At 40.2% G+C, this 12,090-nt stretch overlaps 1 protein-coding gene across 5 annotated transcripts in view; it reads left to right on the top strand.

Annotated features, from left to right (window-relative positions):
- The window catches only part of PHKA1 (phosphorylase kinase regulatory subunit alpha 1), a 140,841-nt gene that overhangs the window by 52,421 nt on the left and 76,330 nt on the right, over window positions 1–12,090 (top strand). For all 5 annotated transcript variants that reach the window (XM_028482963.2, XM_024131042.3, XM_024131040.3 and 2 more), the window contains 2 exons: window positions 499–577; window positions 6,913–7,047. In XM_028482963.2, the coding sequence (XP_028338764.1) occupies window positions 499–577; window positions 6,913–7,047 (214 nt within the window). The remainder of the gene's footprint in view (window positions 1–498; window positions 578–6,912; window positions 7,048–12,090) is intronic.

Below are 12,090 nucleotides of genomic sequence, written 5' to 3'. Positions count from 1 at the left end.
CTATGAAAAAATGAGGAGATGAATGGTATTCTTAAGGGCTAAGTGGGTGAGTTCATCGCATTTCATCAAAGACAGAAACTCAAATCAAGTCAAAAGATATCTGCTAAGCAGAAATCATAGCAAGCATATGAGTAAATATGAAAGCAACAGGACTAATGACTTAAATTATTGATTAGAAGCATTGTGATCTGATTGTCTAATCATGTGCATCCAGAGAAAGTGGAGGTATAACTAGAAAACTTTCTGTTTATCTTTTATACCCCATCTATTTCCAAAAAAATAATTTTTGGCAGCCACTAGAAATTAACTCCAGATAAAATTAATTTGGATGTGAATTCAGGAGTTCAAACATTTTCATACAGTAAAGGTATTTATTTCCTTTCCATACATGCCTCTCACATGTTATGGTACAGGGTTTTGGCACTGGTATGTTGTTTCTCCTCAAACATTAGCTTTTTTGGAGATATAATAATCTGTCTTTTTATGGTTTTTCTTTAGGGATTTTTAGCTCCTGGAGAAATTGATCCCCTGAATCGCAGGTTTTCTACTGTACCAAAGCCAGATGTTGTGGTTCAAGGTATGTGTTCTTATTCCCAGCAGCAGAAATTTTACATTAAAGGTCTGGTTTGGGCCAGTAAATGATGACTTTATTCTTTTTTTTTTTTTTTGTGGTACGCGGGCCTCTCACTGTTGTGGTCTCTCCCGTCGCGGAGCACAGGCTCCGGACACACAGGCTCGGCGGCCATGGCTCACGGGCCCAGCCGCTCTGCAGCACGTGGGATCCTCCCGGACCGGGGCACGAACCCGCGTCCCCTGCATCGGCAGGCGGACTCCCAACCACTGCGCCACCAGGGAAGCCCAATGACTTTATTCTTTATGATGTATTTTGTTAGGCTTCAAAATGTATAGTATAAACTTGGCTCTGTTTGGTTTCAAGATTTCTGTTAATCTTAATCATGAACAAATGCTTAACAAAGGATGTTATCTGATTCTCTTAATACTTCTTATTTCTGGAAACTCTTTTCTTTTCACCATGATGATGTTATAGACTTCTGATTATCTCTGCTTTTGTTCTGAGCATTCCTTCTGTGCTTTTTCTGCTAGTATTTCTTTCTTCTCATATCCTCCTAATGGTTGTGTACTTAGTCTTATACTCTTGTCTTTCTGTATTTACACCCTGCATGTGTTTGCTAGGGCTGCCTCCTCCATAATAAATTTGCTTCCATGGCTCCAACTATTACCTCTTTAGAGAGTACTCCAAATCTTTATTTTTTGTTCCTAGCAATCAACTTAAATGTTGAGGTTATCTACTCTATGCAAAACACTGGGCTAAGCTGTATAAACATTTTAAGAAGTCTAGTCCCAATATATATACACAACATTTTCATCACTTATACTTCAAATGCAAAACTGACCTTTTTTTGTCTCCATCCTATTCTTTTACCTCTCCCAAGAAAAGCAAATCTTTCCACCTTCCTTAACTGTCTCAGTGACATCACTATTATGCTACTCTCCTAGGGTAGAAAACTCCAGGTGATTTTTGACTCCCCAGAAACACTATCCAATGTGGTCCTAGGTCCTCCTGAGAAGCTCCTCTGAAATGTCTCCATTTCAACCCCAACCTCCATTGGAGTTGATTCTACATAGAAAATAATCCTTAATATTTTCTAAACCTTCTTGTACTTGGCATCCTATGTGGTAGGATAGGATAAAGGTAGTCATAAAGGTAGTCTTTGCTTATCAATGTACAGGCATATTTCATTTTATTGTGTTTCACTTTATTGTGCTTTGCAGATATTGTGTTTTATACAAATTGAAGGTCTGTGGCAACCTTGTGTCAAGCAAGTCTGTTGGCACCATTTTTCCAAGAGCATTTGCTTACTTCGTGTCTCTGTCACATTTTATAATTCTAGCAATACTTCAAGTTTTTCATTATTATTATATTTGTTATAGTAATCTGTGATCAGTGATCTTTGATGTTACTACTATGACTGGTTGAAGGCTCAGATGATGGTTAGCATTTTTTAATAATAAAGTATTTTTAATTAAGGCATTTACATTGTTTTTTGGATACAATGCTGTTGTACACTTAATAGACTAAAGTATAGTGTAAACATAACTTTTCATTTGGTTTTATTTATTTTTTAATTGAGGTATAGTTAATTTACAGTGTTGTGTTAGTTTCAAGTGTACAGAAAAGTGATTCAGTTGTGTGTGTGTGTGTGTGTGTGTGTGTGTGTGTGTGTGTATATATATATTCTTTTTCAGATTCTTTTCCATTATAGGTTACTACAAGATATTGAGTATAGTTCCTTGTGCTATACAGTAAATCCTTGCTGTTTACCTATCAATATTTTGTATATAGTAGTGTGTATATGTTAATCCCAAACTCCTAATTTATCTCCCCCCTGCCACCTTGCTATCCCTTTTGGTAACCATAAGTTTGTTTTCTATAAGCATACTTTTATATGCACTGGGAAGCTAAAAATTTGTGTGACTCGCTTTATCGTGATACTCACTTTACTGCAGTGGTCTGGAACCAAATCTGCAACATCTCTGAGGTATTCCTGTACATAGTGAACATTATATAAAAGACCATTACTCTTCCCCTCCCATGAGAAAGCTTGTTCTCCTTTGAGGCTTATGCCATCTGGCTATATTGGTCTCCTGGTTACTCTCATTCATTCATTAGAGACTTTGAGGCTTGGCTCATAGCCTTCCTCTTCTTCCCAAATTCCTACCATAGTACTAGATTTCAGCATCAGAGTAAGTGCCATCTAATATTTTAGCCTCAAAATTCTTGGATATCTAGAACCCTAGTGACCCTTCCCTCTGCCTCTACTCCACTCACTTTTAGGACGAAACTTTAGAACTGTTTCACCTCAGATATTCCATTCCCAAAAGTCCCAATCACCAGTCATAACTGCATATTATTTCAGTTTTCTTCCCCCCCCTACCCATTACACTTGTGTCTATTTTCTCCCAGTCTACCTTTCCCTACCTTTCGGTTGGTCATCTAAATCTCTTAATTACCAGCACACCAAACTTCTGCTACACCCACCAGAAAAATCATAGCCCCAGATCAGTTTTACTCTCTATATTTTCTGATCCTATACCTGGCCTGCTAAAATCTTCTAGAAAAAAAAATCACACATGAGCAGAGTGGTAGCATTGTAAATCCACAGTCTCCAACTTAACTAGGCCTACAGTGCCTCCTGTTAGTCCTTGTTCTTATTGTTAGTCAGCATTTTCATTCTCCTCAACTATTCCACACCTTCTCTGTTTTCAACCCCACTGCTTGTTTTCAGCCTCATTCTTGGCCTGCTACTTTATGCTGGATAATCTTAATGTTCTGATCTTTGTCAGTTTCCCAATCCCCCACCACAGTCTTACTTATATCTTCACCCAGCCTTGCTTCCTTTTCTTGAGTCTCAGAAAAGCTGTTTTTTCTCCTCTTCAGCACCAACTCTTCCTTCTGATGCTTGATCCTATCCTCTTACCTAGCCTTCCTAGAAACCTACTCTTTCCTATCTTCAAACTCTTCTCTGTTGGTTCTGATTTTTAATACATTGACATGTTCATCTCCCTCTAGTTATCCTATCCTTCCTTTCTCATCCAAACTTCCACTTCTTTACATTTCATTCATTCTGCAGTCCTTTACAACTAGCTTATCATTCCTCTGAAAGTGATTTTGCTTAAGTTATTGCCAAACTCGGTAGATATTTTTCAATCCACTTCTTAGTGGGTCTTTCTGTTTCATTTGTTGTTTATGTTTCTGGAAACTCTTAACTCCCATGTCTTCTGTGATACCATACTCCCTTGGCTCTCCTTCAACCTAAGTTTTGTACTTTTCTGTCTCATTCTGGTTTTCCTCTTCTTCCCCTTGCCCCTTCACTGTTGGTATTCCTGGGAGTTTTGTCCATAGCCCACTGCTCTCATTATTCAGAATATTTGTTATTGTCTCTCAGCCTCCTCCCTTTCCTAACCTTTTCCCTTTTCCTGCCTCCTAACTTCTCCCCTCTCAGAAGATGACCTCACCTCCTATACCACAGAGAACATATAAGCCATGAGACAAGAACCCCTCACTCCCACCCCCAGGCTTTTCATCATCTGCCCATATCTTATATGTTGAAATTTCTCAAGGTTATATTCTAGGTCCTTTTCTCTTCTTTTCTATATATTCTCCTTGACCCATCTCATCTCTTTCTATGCTAATGACTCCTGAATATATCACATTCACTTTAAACTCAACATGTCTAAAATTAATCAGCTGCACTCTCCTAGTTCTACATCATCTGTGCCTGCTTTTCTCCCTATTTGCCTATATCAGTAAATGGCACACTTTTCTCTCAGTTACACAAATAAACACATGAGGAATCATTCTCGGTATCTCTCCCTCTCTCATCTCCTACATTCAGTCAGTTAACAAGTCCCAATTTCTTTACCTTCTAAATAATTCAGAAATCCATCTAGTTTATCCAGTACCAGTGTCATGATCCTAATCTAAGTAGTCAGCATCTCTTCCTTGCATTAATGCAATAACTTTTGAAGCGGTCTCCCTGTCTTCAGTGTAGGTCCACTACAGTATATCAGCTTATTCTTTAATCATCAACATGAATATGTTCTTTTTAAGATGGAGATCTGGATATGCTATTCCCCTGATTACAACTGCAGGGGCTTCCCATTGCCAACTTTCTTAACATGGCTTACAAGGCTCTTTATGATCTGCTCCCTGACCCCGCCTTCAGTGTCATTTCTCACTACTGCTGCTTCACACTCCATGCTCCTACTGTAAAGAACTTTTTATTATTCCTAGATCTGCCTTGTTCTGTTGCCCTTGAGCCTTTGTCTATGCTATTTCTTTTGTCTGGAACAGCTTCTCCCTTAGTTTTACCTTCACTTTTACCAGAATAACTCCTATTCAGCCCTCTAGCAAGACTCAGTGTCAATGTCATTTTCTCCAAGGATCATGTCTATCTTTGTATCCCTAGCATATGGCAGTACCTAACACATAGGTGGTACCAAATAAGCATTATCTACATACTTGATAAAACATAAACAAAAAGCGGAGTTGTTGGGGTTGAAAGTAGTCCTGGGACCCCAGAGTGTTGTTCATTTGCCTCTGCTTTAGTCCCCTTTACTCCTGCTACCAACTGCATTGCCCTCTGCAGAACCCTGAGGCTCAGGAGAATGTAATTTGGAAATCATTACCCAAGGATAAAATACAAGTTCCTTAAAGTGACACACATGCTCTCCATGATGGTCTAACCCCTATTTGCCTTTCCAGATTCATTTTGTTGGTGGTTGGTGGGGGGGGGGTTGTTTGGTTTTTTTGTGTTTTTTTTCCACTGTGCAAGGTATTTCATGCTACAGCAATATTGAAGTGTATGTAGTCCCCACCCCATCTCTTACACACACACACACACACACACACACACACACACACACACACACACACACACACATAAACACACAAACACATTCTTTTCCATTTTCATGTTTTATGCTCATTCTGGATCTTCTACCTAAAATGGCTTTCCCCATTCCTGTTCCCTTCTTTATCCTGGCTAACTTATTCATTCTTTCAAATTCAGCTTAGGCATAAGGAAGCCTTTTCTGAAACTTCCCCCTGCCAACTCCAGACTAGATAGGTGTCATTCTTGGGTGATCACACAATGTTCTGTGCATATATTTATTTACTTAGCAGGTTATTTTATAATCAGTTTATGTGTGTGTCACTTTCACTACACTATGAGCTCCTTGAGGGAGAGACTAACATATTCATCTCTAAATCCCTAGTGCCTAGCATAGTACCTTACCATTTAAGTGCTTAGTAAATGTTTATTAATGAATGAATGGATGACCACATGTGTTTCCCTAGACTTATAACAGCCCGCTATTATCCTTCCTCTGTATATTTTCCCTGGAGAATCTTTGTTGTTTTCAGTCAGAAGTAATTAAGATGGTGTTATGTCCAGGGGACTCTGTAATCACCATACCCTGCATATCCTGCCCCAGACCACAGCAGCACAACACCATGAGGTCCCCAAGATACAAAAATACACAAAAGATAATGGCAAAGGAATGCAGAGTAGCACTTTGTTAACTAGGCTTTTGCCCCCAAAACTCAACAAATACAATACTTGTAAGCTGGAATGAACCAAATGGCACCTTCGATTTCTCATAAACCCAATTCAAAATGTCTAGCAGTACTAGAGGAGCAGGAATAGGGTGCATGTTTGCCCTTGGTGCTTAGCATTAAGCCAGCTGAGGCCCCATTCAGGTTATTGGCCCCCAGACAGGTTATCAGTCCCACAGAGGGAGAATAAACAGAAGAGTCAGTGAGGTGGCCTGGACTTCTCCCTTGTGAGTATGATTACCACTTCTGAGACATGAGTGTGAGAGGAAGAAAAGGGAGCTGTCCAGGTTTGGCAGGCTCTGAGTCTGGAGAAGTCTTATCCCCATCCCCCAAAACAACTACACAGAGTTTCAAATATGGTACCTCAATTCTTTATCCTGAATTTACCTTACCTTCTACTGTTCTCTAGCTTTGAGCAATTCGTACCATTAGGGTGTTCTTTATTATCCTCATAATGCTGTCCCTGGTCTTTTTTTTTTTCTATTTAAACATAGAATCCCAGATATAAGTGAGTGTGGCATTCTCTAGAAGCACATAGGTATTTAGACAAAAAACAATTAAATATTCTAATCATGAAATCTTGTTTCCTTTTCCATTTAGATAATATCATTATGTACCAAGCATGATTATTGTTTCTTCAAGTCTACAATAACTGTTAATTTCTTTACCTTCCTTTTGTTTTCCCTTCAAAAAATATTGTGTGGCTTGAGAGATCTTTAGGTTCCTGTTGAAATAAAATTTTCTGTTGACCTCATCTTCTTTCTTTGCTATAGTTTCCATTCTAGCTGAGACAGAAGAAATCAAGGCCATTTTGAAGGACAAGGGAATTGATGTGGAGACCATTGCTGAGGTGCACCCCATCAGAGTACAACCAGCTTGTATTCTCAGCCACATTTATTCCAGCCTAGGTAAGGAGATTGGCCAGCCTGCTAGAATCAAAACATTATTTGATACAGGCTGGTTTCCTTCCTTTTTATTTTTTTCTTGATCTTGTATTGCTTTATTAAACTGCATCTGAAAAGGAATTTAGAGTCTCCGGAATCTAAGTTTCTAACCCTATATATCCTGAGCAGGCTTGATAATTTTCAGTGTGTTTTATGAACTCTTTGGTACAGAGGGCATGACTGTTATCAGGCAACGTTGTATCTTCATTCCAAGTGTGTGCTTAACCAACTTGTTGGTATAGGTCCATTTCTTGGGACCTATATTTCCATTTTGAAAAATGCTAACTTTATATACATTAATAGCCAAGGAACTTGTTTTTAGTCTTTATACTTTGTCATGTAATGAATTAGTTGACAATATTTAAAAATTCCATTTCTTAATCTAATACTTATTTTTAATTAGTACTTATTTTTTTATTCAACTTATATATTAAATTTGGTGATAGACACATTAAACAAATTACTACAAGTTAAAAATTTGTGCAAGGGCTTCCCTGGTGTCGCAGTGGTTTAGAGTCCACCTGCTGATGCAGGGGACACGGGTTCGTGCCCCAGTCCGGGAAGATCCCACATGCCGTGGAGCGGCTAGGCCCGTGAGCCATGGCCGCTGAGCCTGCGCGTCCGGAGCCTGTGCTCTGCAATGGGAGAGGCCACAACAGTGAGAGGCCCGCGTACCACCAAAAAAAAAAAAAAATTATGCAAGTTACTACAAATTTCACATTAAACAAATTACTACACTGTTAACTTTTAAAAAAAAGGATGTGCAAAATTTCTAAACCACCCTTGTGGAAGGCTGGTAGTGGCCCCAAAAGATATTCAGGCCCTAATCCCTGGAACCTGTGAACATTACCATTTAAGGCAAAAGGGATTTTGTGGGTGTGATTAGGTTAAGGAGATTGAGATTGGTGGGGAGGATTATTTTGGATTATTCAGGTGGGCCCTAAGTGTAATCACAAGTCTCCTTATAAGAGATACCCAGAGGGAGATCAGACTATAGAAGTAAGAGATGTGATGACAGAAGCAAGTGATTCGAGTGATAAGGCTGTTAGGCTTATCCTCTAGAAGCTGGAAGAGTCAAGGAACAGATTCTCCCCTGGAGCGTCCAAAAGCAACCAGCCCTGCTTGACACCTTGATTTTTATTTTACGTCATAGTAGCCATAAGGCTCATTTTGGACTTCTGATCTCCAGAACTGTAAGAGTATAAGTGTATGTTGTTTTAAGCTACTAAGTTTATGTTACTTTGTTATAGCACCAATGGGAAATTAATACAATCTTAAATCAAGCCACAAAGTAAATTTATAAATAAAGAATGTACCTTACATAGTAGATTGCAACTTACAAACCCTAGTTGTGTGTGTGTGTACTTTTTTTCTTCACCAAGAGTGGTCTGTTAGTAATTAAAGCCAAGCCAAATTTTGTCCAGCTCAAAACCAGCCTCCATCCCTTTTTACTAACACCTACTCTGAACACTCAATTTCTGTGGCCGTTATGTAGATCTAAATTGAGAGGGAATCAACCAAGGAGGGAAGGACCAACAGTCAGAGCTGACTGTTCTTTAATCTTTCCTAGCACCCACATTTTATGCCAGCAGGACCTAAACTCCCAGAGCTATTAACATTGCATCTGGCTTTAGGAATATATGGATTTCCCCCACTCTTCCATTCTAGCTATAATGTAGAAAATCCCTTTTCTTTTTAAATTAAGTGCAAAGTTGGAAGTTCCTAAAGAAATTTTACCAAAAAAAATGGAAAACTAAAATATAAACACATAGAAATTATCAAGTTTATTGAATATAGGTCTCAGGTCCTAATAAATAAAACCTAGCCACAAATTAGCTTGAATAGTACAAATTACTGAACCCCTGGTTCCCTCCACTGACTCAGCCCTATTTGTGGTAAATGCCAAGTCAAGACTCTGAAACTTCTGAGATTAATTTGGGTTGATACTTTACTAGGTGGGATGGTGTACCTCAGTCCTTTCAAGAACCTGCTTCCTGGGTTTTTTTTAATCTCCTTGGCTATTCCCTCTAGCCTCAGACTATAATGTATTCCTAGTCTCCAGATACCAGTCCCCTAGCACTAAATCTCTTGAAATAAGGAAGGTATTTACCTGGCCCAAATCTTACTCCATGAATATTAATTGATCTTGTAGTCACTATCTTCTTTGCCCTTCTGAGAAGTCTCTATGGTTTGGGGTTTCTGCAAGTCCTATTGATGCCTTTGATGTGATTCTCTCTGGCTCTCACTTAAAAGTTGATACCTTTTACCCTTTTCTTCTTCACATCCATTGTTCTAAACTCAGCATAATCTTACTAGATACAGGTAACTTCCAAGCTCTGGGACTTCATTCCTGGGATCTACCTGCATCACATCAGATCTCTCCAACAAACAGAAGCAAACTCCTTACTGACTACTTTTTCAAAGTCTGCACTTTGTTTTGGGCCTCTTACTAAGTTATTATTTCCTAGCCAGAGAAAATAAGGACTGCTAGGTCTTCCGGACTTCAGTTTAATGAATGTACAAACATTTCAGGGACTCAAGTAACAAGTTATATTTATTTTCCAAATGTGCTCCTTCATTCGCTTCATTCATTCATTCTTTCATAAGGCTCTATTGCTTACTTTTATGTACCAGGCACTGGGCGTGATGCTGTCAGAGACATAGACATATAACCAAATAATTATAGTACAGTCTTATAAATGCTATAACAATGGCATTATGTACAAAGTACAGGAGAAAGAGAATAGATTTGCCTGGGAAGGTCAAGAAAGGCATGTTTTTTATTTTGTTTTGTTTTTGTGGTACCTGGGCCTCTCACTGTTGTGGCCTCTCCCGTTGCGGAGCACAGGCTCCAGACGCACAGGCTCAGCGGCCATGGCTCACGGGCCCAGCCGCTCAGCGGCATGTGGGATCTTCCCGGACCGGGGCACGAACCCATGTCCCGTGCATCGGCAGACGGATTCTCAACCACTGCGCCACCAGGGAAGCCTGAAAGGCATGTTTTGATGATTTATAAAATGAGTGACTCTTCATAATTCTATTATTGCAATAATTTCACAATAACAAAAATGCTTTTTTTAAAATTTATTTATTTATTTTTGGCTGCGTTGGGTCTTTGTTGCTGTGTGCAGTCTTTCTCTAGTTGTGGTGAGCAGGGGCTACTCTTTGTTGCGGTGCATGGGCTTCTCATTGTGGTGGCTTCTCTTGTTGCAGAGCACGGGCTCTAGGCACATGGGCTTCAGTAGTTGTGGCACGCAGGCTCAGTAGTTGTGGCTCGTGGACTCTAGAGCTCAACTTCAGTAGTTGTGGCGCCCGGGCTTAGTTGCTCCGTGGCATGTGGGATCTCCCCGGACCAGGGCTCAAGCCCATGCCCCCTGCATTGGCAGGCGGATTCTTAACCACTGCGCCACCAGGGAAGCCCCAAAGTTGCTTTAAGGATATGTTGAATGACAGCTGTAATTCCACCAAGGAAAACAGGCTATTTCTTCACCAAGTATGTTCATTTATATATGTTCCCAGAAGTGGGATTCTGTGCCTCACCTCAAACACTCAGTATTTCAGTTCCGTAATATTTTTTTTAATTTTTAAATATTATGTTGTTAATCAACTTTGGGAACATAAGAACTTTATAGGAGAGTGCTGTCAGAAACATGATGGAGTGAAAAGCTACCTTTTTCTCTCCCCTTGAATCTACAACCAGTAAAACATCCACAACACCACGAAGGTGCCTTTGCCCAACACAACAGGATGCCAGAGAATTCCACACATCTGTACATCTATAGGTGGGTGAACTGGAACACATAGAGGAGGCAGAACCGAGGGAACAGTGGAGTTTGGTACCTGCAGTCCCAGCCCTCTGACTGTGGCAGCTGAGCCCATAGCTTCAGAAAACCCAGTAGCAGCAGGGGAAGCAGCATGCATGACTCTGCCTGCCACCACAGGTAACTTGGCAGCAGCAACAGTGGGGCCTGGGACCCCATCCCTCCAGTCACTGAGGAACCCACAACCCCAGACTCCGGCCCCCCTATTTGCATTGGCAGAGCCCCCGAACCTGACAGCACCAGACACAGTGGAGGCATCTGTGCAACCCCAGCTTCCCCTCCCACACTGTTCCCCTCCCCCCACAGCAGAGCCTGTGTCTCAGGGGATCTCCCACAAAAGAAGAGCCCACCATCCCAGTAATGACAGCAGCTCTGGCAGAAGCAATGCAGCAATAAGACTGGAGGCACAAGAAGCAACAGCAAAAGCACAGAGCCACACCTGTTACACATATGGTGGAGGCTGGAAAGTGCCAACTCTCAAGTATAACCAGAGGTAGCTCAGGTGAGCGAAAGCAAAAACTTGTGTGATAGCGCCACCTACTGGAAAGCAAAAGAAAGGATTGTAACTCCTAACCGGTCATTTAACTTCAAATGTGCCAGCAGAGGAACAATTCATCAAGCAATATGAAGAATCACAGTAACACTATATCACAAAAAGAAAATGACAATTCTCCAGAAGCCAAACTTAAAGTCATGGAATATTGAGATCTAACTGATGGAGCCATCATATAGAGCCATCAAAATAGCCATCATGAAGGAACTCAGTGAGATACAAGAAAACTCAGAAAGGTAGTGTAATGATCTCAGGAATAAAATTAATGAACAGAAGGAATACTTTACCAAAAAGATTGAAACTCTAAAAAAGAACCGAACAGAAATTCTGGAGATGAGGAACACAATAAACAAGATGAAAATGCATTAGAAAGGATTGGAAATAAAGCAGACAATATGGAAGAGAGCATTAGTGAGTTCAAAGATAGAAACCTAGAAATGATACAAGTAGAAGAGGAAAGAGAAGTAAGACATATATAAAAAGAGAAAGTCCTGTGAGAGCTACACATCTCTTTTAGGAAAGGCAGCATTGGGATAATAGGTATCCCAGAAGGAGAAGAGAGGAAGAAGAGCAGAGAGATTATTTAAAGAAACAATAGCTGAGATCTTCCCAAACTTGGGGAAGAAACTGGAC

This window comes from Physeter macrocephalus, chromosome 21, assembly GCF_002837175.3.
Source record: "Physeter macrocephalus isolate SW-GA chromosome 21, ASM283717v5, whole genome shotgun sequence".
NCBI classification, from domain to species: Eukaryota; Metazoa; Chordata; class Mammalia; order Artiodactyla; family Physeteridae; genus Physeter; species Physeter macrocephalus.
This window is presented reverse-complemented; position numbering and strand designations above follow the sequence as displayed.